The 12,528-nt window shown below is 36.0% G+C and overlaps 1 protein-coding gene across 1 annotated transcript in view; it reads right to left on the reverse strand.

Moving 5' to 3' along the window:
* The window catches only part of LOC105826911 (usherin-like), a 203,377-nt gene that overhangs the window by 39,151 nt on the left and 151,698 nt on the right, over positions 1–12,528 (reverse strand). Inside the window, exon 15 of the mRNA XM_012664921.1 lies at positions 3,941–4,104. Within this exon, the coding sequence (XP_012520375.1) occupies positions 3,941–4,104 (164 nt within the window). The remainder of the gene's footprint in view (positions 1–3,940; positions 4,105–12,528) is intronic.

Here is a 12,528-nt window from a genome sequence, read left to right on the forward strand (position 1 = left end):
ATAAAGAACTTAAATGTTTACCTTACACCATTTACAAAATTAATTCAAAATGTTTCACAGATCTAAACGTAAAAGTTAAAAATGTAAAACTTTAAGATGCAAACAGAGGAGAAAATATTTTTACATTGAGTGAAACAAATATTTCTTAAATAGGACACAAAATTGTGATCCATAAAGGAAAAGCTTGGTAAATTAGATTTGTAAAAATTGAAATGTTTTTGCTTTTTAAAGCATACCATTTAAAAAATGAAAAACTACTTCACAGAATGGGAGGAAATATTTGAAAGTTGTATCCCCAATATATAAAGAATTCTTTAACTCAACAGGAAGACAGCTCAATGAAAACATGGGCAAAAGATATGAAAGATATTTTGCCAAAGAAAACACATGACAAGACATGAAACATGTCTTGTCATGTGTGACATGACAAGACACATGACAAGACATGAAACACATGAAAGACAAATAACACACATGAAAAGATGCTCAACAACGTTAGTCATTAGGGAAAATGCAAATTAAAACCACAACGAGATAACACTACAACTCAATAAATGGCTATAATAAAATAGATGATATTGCCAAATGTTGCTGAAGCCATAGAGAAACTGGATCTTGCATAAATTGCTAATGCAAATGTAAAATGGTACAACCATGTTGGAAAATAATTTGGCAGTTTCTTAAAAAATTAAAAACACACTCACCATACAAACCAGCCCTTTTATTTCCAGATGTACACAAGAGATTTAAAAATGTATGTTTATACAAAGACTTGTAACCATATGTTTGTGGAAGCATTATTCAGAATAGATAAATACTGGAAACAATCTGTATATCAATTGATTAATGGATATACAAAATATAGTATATCCATAAAATATTATACTACTCGATAATTAAAAGGAACAAACTACTGAGACGTACAACAACATGGTTGAACCTCAAAAACATTTTACTAAGAAGCTAGCTACAAAAGCCTGAATAGTGTAAAAAGTCTGTGTTGTATGATTTTATTATATAAAATTCCTGGGAAAGGCAGAATTATTGAATTAACAACCATATAGCTGTTTGGGGCTAAAAGTGAGAGTAGATATTGCCCGGAAATAGGCAGAGGGAACTTTTTTGAAATGATAGAAGTGTTCTACAACTGGATTATAGTTATGCTTGTACAATTATGAATTTACTAAAATCCATCAATCTATACCCTAAGATGATTGAACTTATGATATGTAAATTATACTTTAATAAAGCTGTTATTAAAAGGAGATCTAAAAGAGGCTCTCCAATAAGTAGAAATAAAGAAAAAAATGTGGATAAAAAGATGAATAAATATCAATGAGAATAGTGTCAAGAAGACCCAAACACAAGTGAACTACAGTGGCTAATTTTATATATATGTAATTATACTTAAGTTCATAGAAGTTAGAAAAAACTGAAATATCATTCACTAGGAAAGCATACCGAAAATAGAACTGTTTAATTCCTGTTTTGCTTCTGTCTCCCCAAAGAGAATGATTATCATTTTGAAAGCATGAAACTAATTTTGACAGGACAGAAGTGAATTACTCAATAAGAGACATACTATAAGAGAGGGTCTACCTACTTTATTTGAATTCAGTCCTCCTGTACTTTAAAAATTACATCCTAGGATTCCCACCCTGACTCCCTGCCCCCTCCCCCACAAAAAAGTCACAGATGATATTGCTAAACTATTGTTAGTAGCCTCTAGGGAAGTAGAAACTATAATAATAGTTATAATACCACACTTCCCAAACTATGTAGAGGGGGCCCATGAGACATTTTAATTTTAAAGGAAAACACACTCTTGACATCTGTTGGACAGAGAGAAATATTAGTCCAAGGTGAGTAGTTCACAGTTTCAACAATAGATAGCATGACATTTCCTTTCAATCGCATCATATCTTTGTGGAGCCAGTTGTTCCGGCTGGCTATTGTTAAGATAAAAAGCAAGTACCATGTGAAAATCAAGGTAGAACAGGAAAGAAGGCTGGGTCCCTTCACCCTGATATCACCATCTGCATTTTCCTGCTTTGCTTCTATTGTCAGTGTTCACTGCTCTTGCTGTCTATGTTTTGACCTCCTTTAAAGGCAGGAATCTTGTTTATTTTATTTTATTTTTTTTTTAAATTGCCTCTGCCTCTCCTGAGCTTCTAACATTACACTGCATTTTGTAAATTTTGCTAAATACAAACCTAAAGCAGAAGCAGCAACAACCACAAGCAGTTGAAGGAATGTTTAATACTAAGGATCACAATTTTAAAGGGATAAAAAATCAAAAAGAATATATCCAGGGAAGAATAATTAGGAATATGAAAGTTTTTTTTTAATTATGACAAATCAGAAACACCTGGAGTGTTTCGCCCAGAGAAGAAAAGATTAAATATGAAAGTAAATGTCTACCATTACTAAGAAATGTAGGCTAGGTTTCTGGTGACTGGAGTATCCAGTTTTGCCTGAAGCATAATCCCTAGACTGCGTCTCAGATGCAAGCAAGAATAGGTAGCAAAAAGTGGAGCAGTTGTCAATAATTGCACACAAAAGTAGTGGCAGGACCAATCAGATATCACTAACATTAGGTATGTTGTATGTAAAGATGTCATAATTCTATTATAAATGATGATCTACAACTCATATCCAAAAGTTACATGCTGGAATTTTTGCTGCACACAAATTAATCAATTATATTGCTAATCAATGAATGACAAATATTAAATGGTTATCAAAAAGCAGATTTGTGTTTAGACTGTACTAACACACAAAGGCAATCATGATAGGTCTTTCCCAAGAGATGATAAATACCTATAGTTTTACTTATACTAAAATCCAGAGGGCTGACAAAACACAGGAGGATACTGAGAAACTACACAGGAACAAAATCTGAATATGTCTTCTTAATCATTAGCTACACCCTGTCTTCCATTACCTAAAAATCTAGTACAGTTGTTGTGCAGCCCAATATTCCATTTCTTATCTCTCTCTCTCCATTAAATATAGATAGCAGAGTTCCAGACATGCCAGTTTGTGATGATCTGTTATGACTTGTGGCACTTCCTGTCACTGGGACTCATGACAGTCTCAGGAAACCCCAAGGAGAATATGCATGGTACAATATGTTATAGAGGGATCCTTACCACATGTTCCCAGCAGGCATTTCTTAGGAATTCTGGAAAAGGTAAGGATATATGTTCTCGAAATAGATATAGAGAGATATGTTATAAAATTGTAGATCTGCAGGTGACCTTAAAAAATCAACTCAAGGCACTGGAGAATGGCATTGAGAAGTTGAAAAATACTAAAATATAATGTTTGGCTTCAAGGAATTAAAAATATAAATTTGAGAGATGTTTAAACAACTTACGTAACTTAAAGTAGAAAGGAACATCAATTATTAGAGTAAATAATATGCTGTGATAAATAATAAGTATTATAATATCAATGAACAAATAGTAGAACAGTGCCCATAAAATTTGGTGATGGAAGAATATAAAACTAATAAATAAGAATAAATCTCTCATTTCTTATAGAAAATTATCTTGAAATGTCTTTGTGTGATAAGGTGACCAACCATTTTGGTTTAACCAGTACTGGCCTGATTTTAAGCACTGATAGTCCTGTGTCTTGGGAAAACCCTTAGTCTAGGGGAAATCAGGATTTTGATCATCTTACTGGTGATTTCATTCCAGCAAACTGTTGTAAATTTCCCACTATAAGCATAATCATATCATCATTTCCAATTATCTAATCAAGGAAAAGCACACGAATTTCATTTAGTGTAATTTATTTTTCCATTTTTCACCTAAATTCTCCATGTTGTACCTAAACCCTTCTGATGAGCTCTAAATGGAAAAAGAAAACAATGAGACCCTCTTCCCTGCATGATGCTGCTTCCCACACCAGCACTGGGCCAGAGTTCACTTACTTTTGCTGCAACCCAATAGATTGTTGACATCCAAATGGCTTGCACTGGGAACACAAGCATCACACTTTGAGCCAGTGACAAATTGTTTACAGAAACACTGGCCTGTGACCAAGTGACAGGTTTCATTCAAGGCTCCTGAGAGATGACAATTACAAGGCTGACATCTGAAAACAAGACAAATAAACCATCAAAGAGAATAGCATTTTGATTAATAATTCATAGTATAAGTTACACCTATCGATAACATTGTGGAGTAAGATGATCTCTTCTAGCCAACATATTGAAAAGGATATTTGAGTTAAACAAAGAATCAAAGGCAAAATAAAACAAAACAGAAAAGATCTTTATCAAAATGCTGCTCATGATAAAACCTGTACAAAGCCTTCTTTTTGTAAATTAATTAATGGAAAAAAGCATGTTAAATTGCTTTTTTTTACATGCCATGATAGATATATCTTATGGATTAGTCTGAATATCAGGTGATCAATTCAGACTATTGTAAATTTTGTCTTCTCACAAAAGCAGTTATCCTGCCAGCTATGATTAGGTACACATAAAAGTATCTTTTCAAGTAACTATACAGTTGTAAAATAGAAAAATGGAATTTCATGCAAATGTTCTTGTAGAGTACGGTAAATGGATAATTTGCTTTCTTTTTTTCCATGCTTTTTTTATTTTCTAAATAAAATTTATTTTCTAAATCTTTTTTGAACTAAAAAAAAAAGTAAAGAAAACTAGGGGTGAATCATTGCTGTCTCTAAAAATCTTGAAATTCTTTATTTAGTTTTATGAAGACTAAACTTCACTAAGCAAATTTCTTGAGGAAGACAGGTTCAAATACTGCCTATACCTTAATAGGGGTTATATTTCATTTTCTATTTTATGGACTAAACTCATTTATCCAGAATGGTTGGAGAATAGAGCATTGTTCTGATTTATGCAAAGATGTTAATGATACAATGAGATAACTTTACTGCAATGTAAATTTCTTGGACCCAAAGTTTCCTGTAAAAATAACAGTACTGGGATTTTGCCATGATAAAAACTAAAACCTGTTTCCTCAGAGTGAATTATTCAAACACTTACCCTATGCCAATGGCATTGATTAGGATACACAATTTTGGTACCATGAAGTATTAGAGAAGCCAAAACAGCACATGTAAGAAACCACTCACATTTAAATAGGTACTCTCTGTGTGGTACATTTAAAACAACATTAAATGGATTCACCTATATGTTCTCATAAAGATGCTGGATGGATAGAGTTACTTTAACCCTCTGCAATTTTTACAGTGTGATCTCTTGGGTAATCATTCAACACCCTTAAAAAGGCCGATAAAAGCTAAGGCTGCCAAATAAGCTGCAAATTTGTTTTATGGACTAATATACCCTTGGGAATAAATATAGTACAGTTTTGCTTGAAAACCACTGTACTTTAGTTTGCCCTTTTTATGGTCATGATCAAAGGACATTTTTCCCCTACAAACAACTATATTAGATTCTTTATCTGTACACATTGCATCAGAATTTCATTTCAAATAGATGTTTTGTTTAGGTTAAGTATTAAAGAAAATTATGAATTAAAATTAAAATTAAAATTATAGCAGCGGCAAAATATTTGATTTGCTCTTAATTTCATTATATGCTACTGTTTAGCATATATTGTTTGTAGGCTTCTAGTGTAATATTGGTGAGCATAAACAGAGTCAACCTTCTCCTAGTGCATATATACATAATATATATATAATATATATCACTGCACCATTCATGAATAAGTGTCTCTTGAGTATTTCAGTTTTTATTACCATTCACTCATGAGACAATCACACTTATTTTACATATAGTACATTTAGAGTAATAGTTTCCAGTGTATAACATAATTCCTTTCCTTGATATAGTTCTATTTTCTTCCAGCCAAAAGCTACACACATAACTCCAAGGCAGCTATGTCAATATCTGTGGGATATTAAGTTCCAAATCCAAATGGAATAAATAAATCACTTCTCTGGAAAGTATGCAATGTTTTGGGTAATTAAATGTATCTATTTCTGATTTTATAGTCTCTTATCCCAGCCCTTGTTATATTCAACTTATCCGACTTGTTATAATTGCTTGACTTCAGTAAGAGAATTTTCCCTAAAGGAAGTTCACAGGAGGAGATACTTCGGAATATTGTAGTTTCTTTTTAGCCCAAAGGACACCGGGGATAATTTTGTAATTAAGGATTAAGTAAAATAATTCCTGTACATTTCTCAGCCACTCAAATATAATTTTCCACATTTCCAAGACTCTTTAGCAAATAAGCTACAAGTTTGATGTCATTTTATGTTATCCCTCCTCAAGAGTACCTCCTAAATGAAATATTTCACATTTATTAAAACAAAATTATATATAATAAAGGAAAAGACATTTTAAGCTTAGAAAGAGAAACACCAAACTAAGATGAATTGTGATATTGATTTTGCCAGGATAAATGGTTTTTGTAATATTAATATAAAGAAACCTTTATTACACTGACTCTCCTGGTACAGCCAGAGCTGCTCCCGCAATCTGTTTAAAATCTTCATTTTTCATCCTTATGGGAAAACCTCACTTGCTAAATGGATTTCATAAAGAGTAATCTGTCAAGATTTATACAGATAAACAATTTGTGATGTTTATTGACCAGTTCATTATGGTAAACAAAACAGGAGTAAAGCATCGCTAATCTCTGCCAGCACTCTATTATAGTTCTGTTTGGGCCCTTATGTAACTCAGTATTTACTGGATACAATGGGAAAGCAGTTAGTTGGCCTCTATCTCTTAAACCACAAATCTCATGTATCTTCTTTTCCCAGGAGTTTCTTCCAGTTGTACAGACAGTAGAGAAACGGTTATCCTAATTATTACTATTGCAGAAAGATAACTATTAATGAAAGGAATGTGTTTCAATAATACATGTCCTTGTCAGAAACTTCATCATGTAAGGGAGAGCTACTACAGGTGGTCCTGGAATATATCCCAGGATATAGACCACTTTATCAACACTTCTCTTTGCACACCCCTCTTCTGTCTGGAGCCTCAACTCATGGATACTATCAAATTGATTTAAATATTGATTGACATAAGTAACAGTCATTGAGGGCCAAGTATGTTCCAGAACTGGAATGAACACCACAGACATAAAGATGAATAAGAAAGAGTTGCCACTGTCCTCAAGGGTTTGCAATCTAGTGTGAAATAAAAAAGTGGAAAGAGCATTAGTAAAGATGTATGGAGACTCCACAAGGGCACAGAAAAGGGGCCACTACCTAGTCTGGTGGCAGGGGAAGGGATGGGGGAAGGAATATTAAATAGGAGTCTTGGAGGAGATGCTTGGGCTAAATTAAAAGACAAGTAGGAGGAAGCCAGGAAAATCGGGGAGGTGAGAAAATAGGGGGGGGAAAAAAAGAAAAAGCAGGAGAAGGTGTGAAATTACAAGCAGTTCAGAATTTTTGGATAGAAATTCAGAATGAGGAGTGGTGATAGATGAAGCTGGAAAGGTAGGCAAAGATAAGAATGAAGGCAGTGGGAAAGAGAAATAGAAAGGAGTAGGATAGATTTAAGAAATGTTTAGCAAGTAAAATTGGTAGGATGGGATGTCAGACAGAAAAGAGAAGGGAAGATGTACATGGAGTTATTCCCAGTTTTCTAATTTGCTGACAAAGGGGTTGATGAGGATGTCATTCAACATAAAGAATGAGGGAGGAAGAGATCTCACATTGCTGAGGGATTTTAGACAAGGATTATTAATAAATAAAAGACAAAGAGATTTCAAGGCAAATTGGAGAAATTGGACAAAGAGGTTTTTTTTCCATCAGTCCCTAGCACGAAGGCCAGCATACAGTAAGTGTTCGATAAATATTGTTGAATACATGAATTAACAGTGAATAAAGCACTAGGAAAGCTTTAGGCTTAGGATAGGACACGAGAGATACATCCAAACGTGGCTTTTGGCTCTAATGACAATTTAGCTGTTTTGAGCTCTTTTTTATTGGCCTAACTCTGTCCCCCTGGCTAACCTCACCCCCAGGGAATGGACAGCCTTTCTCTAAGGGCTGACTCAGCCTCCCTAAGACCAGTGTTCTCAGTTCAGTTCTCTTGCAGGGGATTCGGTGAATGCTACAGTGCCCTCTAGAGGAGTTTGGTTTTCCCCTACTTAAGAGTCCATTTCACCTCTGCAATAGAGGTGTGGGCTCATCTGGCTTCTTAGTTTTCCATTCACCACAGCCTACTGATCGCAACTGAATTCTCTTGGCGCTGGAATCAGAATTATAGGAGGGGGATTTGGGACTTGGGCATCCACTTCATGTGAGCTGGAAGCCATACTCCCAGGGATTATTGAAAGAGGAAGTGAAAGCGGTATTGCCTCATCTGAAAGGGAAAAGCTAATGATGTCCAAACCCACCCTCTCTGGTGAAGCTTTCCCAGGCACAAATATAGGAGCTCATAAAATCTGGATGGGGCAGTGACTCCCTTGTATCCAGGCAATAGTGACATCCGAGTCCAGGGAGGTGATATTCTTGTCATCTAGAAAAGAGCTTGCTTAGCGAGGTTCTGTATCGGAGACATCTATCTCCTTCTGTTCACACTCCACATAATCGTGCAGGTCGCTTTGAGATATCATAGCAGAATCAAATTCGTGAAGTTCTCTTGGGTAGAGGAAGATGACACTTATTCTCTATAGCCCCAGAAGGCAGAAATAAGACTAGGCAAGAAAGCCATAGAAATGAAACTTTTTGCTCAATATAAAGAATATTTTCTATCTGTCTCAGAATTATAGTTGTTTGAAATAAACTTAAGCTACTTCATGAGACAGTGGGCTCTTTTTAGTCCCATGTTTTAGAGCAGGAGCTAAATGACCATTTACCAGTTATTCTGAAAAGGTGATTTATGCAGAGAATATATAGGGTAGAGTTTAACCAAAATTACTTTTAAGATTCTTTCTATGTCTATAAAGTTATGATTCTGTGATGCTTAGTGAGATTAAGTCACTTGCCCAAGGTGACAGTAAATCTAGTTACAGGGTCAGCAATCTTTATCTATAAAGGGCCAGATAGTAAATATTTTAGGCTTTGCAGGCCATGTGATCTCTGTTGTAATAAAACTCTGCTGCTGTAGTATGAAAGCAGCCACAGACGATAGGTGAAGGATGAATATTGCTGTGCTCCAATAAAACTTTATTTACATAAACAGGTGGCAGGCCAGGTTCAGTCCCAGGCCATGGATTGCTGAACTCTGGTGTAGCAAGCTGAATTATTTCTGTTCCCCTGCTGTACCCACCCATCCTCCCCCACCACAATGTCCAAGTCCTCATCACCGGAATTTGTGCATATGTTACCTTACTTGGTAAAAGGAACTTTGCAGATTTGATTGAGTTTAAAGATTCTGAGACAAGGAAATTATCCTGGGTTATCTGAGAATGACCAAAGTAATCACAGGGGTGCTTATGAGAAGAAGGCAGGAGAGTGAGCGTCAGAGAGAAAAGGTGTAAGGATATACGCAGAAGTCAGAGAAAACACTACTCTGATGGCTTTGGAAATGAAGGAAGGAGCCGTGAGCTAAAGAATGTAGGTGGCCTCTAGGAGCCGGAAAAATCAAAGAAATGGATTTTCTCCTAGAGTCTCCAGAAGAAACACAGGACTGATGACCCCTTGATTTTATCTGAGGGAAACTAATTTAGGACCTCTGACCTCCAGAACTATGAGATAATAAATTCCTGTTGTTTTAAGCCCCTAAGTGTGTGGCAATTTATTATATCAGTAATAGGAAGCTACTATATCTGCTCTATTGGAAAAGCCAAAACTGGAATCTAGACATCCTGATGCCCAACATTATGTCATTCCTATTACATCACATTGAATAAAGGCTAATATATAAAATCTGGTATTTCAACAGTATCATATATCATGTACATTAAGGGAGACTATATGGTTTTGTGGCCATGGGAGATTGCAAAAATGACCACAATTCTTCACCCCTCCCTCTATGCAGGTCCCTTGTAGCTAACTGTATAGCTCCTTCCATCCAAAAGTAGAGTCTATTTCCCCACTCCTGAATGTGGGCTGGCCGCCACTTGCTTTGGCCAATAGAATAAGCAAAAGTAACCACGGGGCAGTTCCAAGCACAGGCCTCAGGTGCCTCTGCATGCTTCTGCTTCTCTTCTTGGAACTCTGCCACCACCTTGTGAGCAAGCCCTGGCTAGACTGCGAGATGATGAGAAACTCGCAGCCCATTTACCCTGTCACCCCGGATGACAGCCAGCTGTCCACCCAAGAGTCACTTAGGAGCAGGAATCTATGAGGCATATTCCCCAGTTTTTCCATTATCACCCCATAAAAGGAAATCAGTGAGCAAGAAAGTTATCTGCAATCATTTGAAGTCATTGACTTGGTTCTCAGAGAAAAGACCAATTGTGATCAATTGGAAATAAGCCCGGGAAAAGATTAGCAGATCGAATCTATAACATAGTGTTCAAACGTAGAACGTTTGCAGCAAAATCAAAACTAGTCCGGGCACAAAAGTATATCCCTTTATTTTATCTTCTGGAAGTCTGAGCCCTTAGGCTCCCTACCCAGCCTGGTTGTCCTACCACCTGTAGAAAATTACAGTTCAGTGTGTGTCAGCTAGTAAATGAGACAAGTAGTGACACTCCTATCTCCTTAAGGCTTAAATTAAAACAAGGCATGTAAGAGTAATGAAAATAGAGGGATACATCATTAGGAAAGAAACCTTTGGGGGCTGTAACGTATGGATGTTATATAAGAAAAACAGTGGGGTACCAGATGAACTGGAGCAGTTAGGGGGGCTGTAGGAAGGAGCACTTATAGTAACAGGTCAACCCGAGGACACTAGTGAGTGCAGTGTGTCAAGTGTGGGTCTCAACTACCAACAGAGATGAACTGAAGATGGCCCATTTTTATCTCATTGTTTTTGGGTTAGACAGACACTATATACCTTTTTTGCTTTATTGATTTTTCAGTGGGCACACTTTTTTTGCTTCATTGTTTTCGATACTGATTAAATCATGTTTGCTTTATGCGTCAGAGGTAAATGGAGTAACGTTTGCACTAGAATCGGCTTTTTTTAAATACATGCCCCCTTTTTCTGATCAGTAACTTTTGAAGAATGAACCACTTAGATGGAAACAGGCAAATGATATTCCAGCTTGGTCACAAGAAGTTACTGTTGTGTTGGGTGGATTTTTGTTGTTGTTGCTGTTGTTTAGGGTCAGGGTCTATTTTATTTACTTTGCCCTTGGGAATGTTAAAAAAAAGTGTAGAAAATAAACCAAGAGAAGAAATATAGCAAACATTGCTGTGCACAATAAAGAGAGTGTGGGGAAGGTAAGGGATATGTGGACAAGGCAGATGAGGAAGTTACTTTATTTTCTAAATTGATGAAGAAATACAATACCTGTATCTTCTCCTTGCTTAAAAAATAAAAGATTTATACTCTATCGTGGATTTTGAAAATAAAATAAATTTCTATTTTTAAGAACCTACCACAGTGCCTAGAGTTCAAGACAGATTCAATTTATTTTAGCTGATTTTCCTTCTTTTTTAAAAAAATATTTTCAACATCAGGCTATACTCATTTTCCTATATTGAATGCCTGTATACATTTAGACTATGTGTGAACTTTTTCCTTCAAGAACCAAAAATTTCTTATATTAGATGGAATCCCATATATTTTAGTCATCTTTTTACACATTTTCAAAATAACTAATGTTAGTATATGTATCATAATAACCAGAAGTCAACAAAGAGATTCAAGAACAATATCATTCAAGAGAGGAATGGACAACATAAAACGGAGAAAACCCATTTTTATCACTTCTCAATGTTGAGCAAAAGTATAAACTCAGGCAATTGTCATTATCACATTTTGAAACATCTTTCTCCATGACCTTCTGTGCTAGAGCATTTCCTCTCTAATGATTATTGATGTTAAAGTGAAAAGAGACAGCAGAATTCATCAGTGCAATAGAAGGGTCAACTCAAATCACAGGCATTCCACATGGCTGATTGAGGAAGGACAAAGCCTGCTGGTTTCCATGGGCCCCCTATGGTCATGGCAGGTTTTATGCCTTCTATTCTTTGCAGAGAAGCTGCACTATATACGGCAGCTCTTCCCTTCCACAATTCTTTCCAGGGGCAGCCTGGAGACTCTGTCCTACTCAGTATCAGAGCCAATCCTGCCCAACCTAGAAGATTCTGAGCCCCACTCAAACACGGGTGGCTTGGGTTTGCACAATTATTTGAAGGTTTATACACCTTGCACCAAGATGATGATGGCATGAGATGGCATGAGACTCTTAGTTTTTATTTTGCAGGGGAGGTGAGAAAGTAATGCAATTACTTCTGTGTTGGTTATATTAAAATGAAACGCATGAGGGACATGCAGATGTAAAACTCGGGGAGACAACTAGCCATAGGCCTAGGGCCCATGGTAGAGATCTGAAAAGGTGAAAATATATTTGAGAGTCATTAACGTGTATGTAGAGGTCAAAATTGTGGACACAGACGTATAAACTGAAGGGCCATATTAAAGAGTAGAAACCAGAAAAA

Source organism: Propithecus coquereli, unplaced genomic scaffold (genome assembly GCF_000956105.1).
Source record: "Propithecus coquereli isolate 6110/MARCELLA unplaced genomic scaffold, Pcoq_1.0 Scaffold94, whole genome shotgun sequence".
Classification (NCBI taxonomy): domain Eukaryota; kingdom Metazoa; phylum Chordata; class Mammalia; order Primates; family Indriidae; genus Propithecus; species Propithecus coquereli.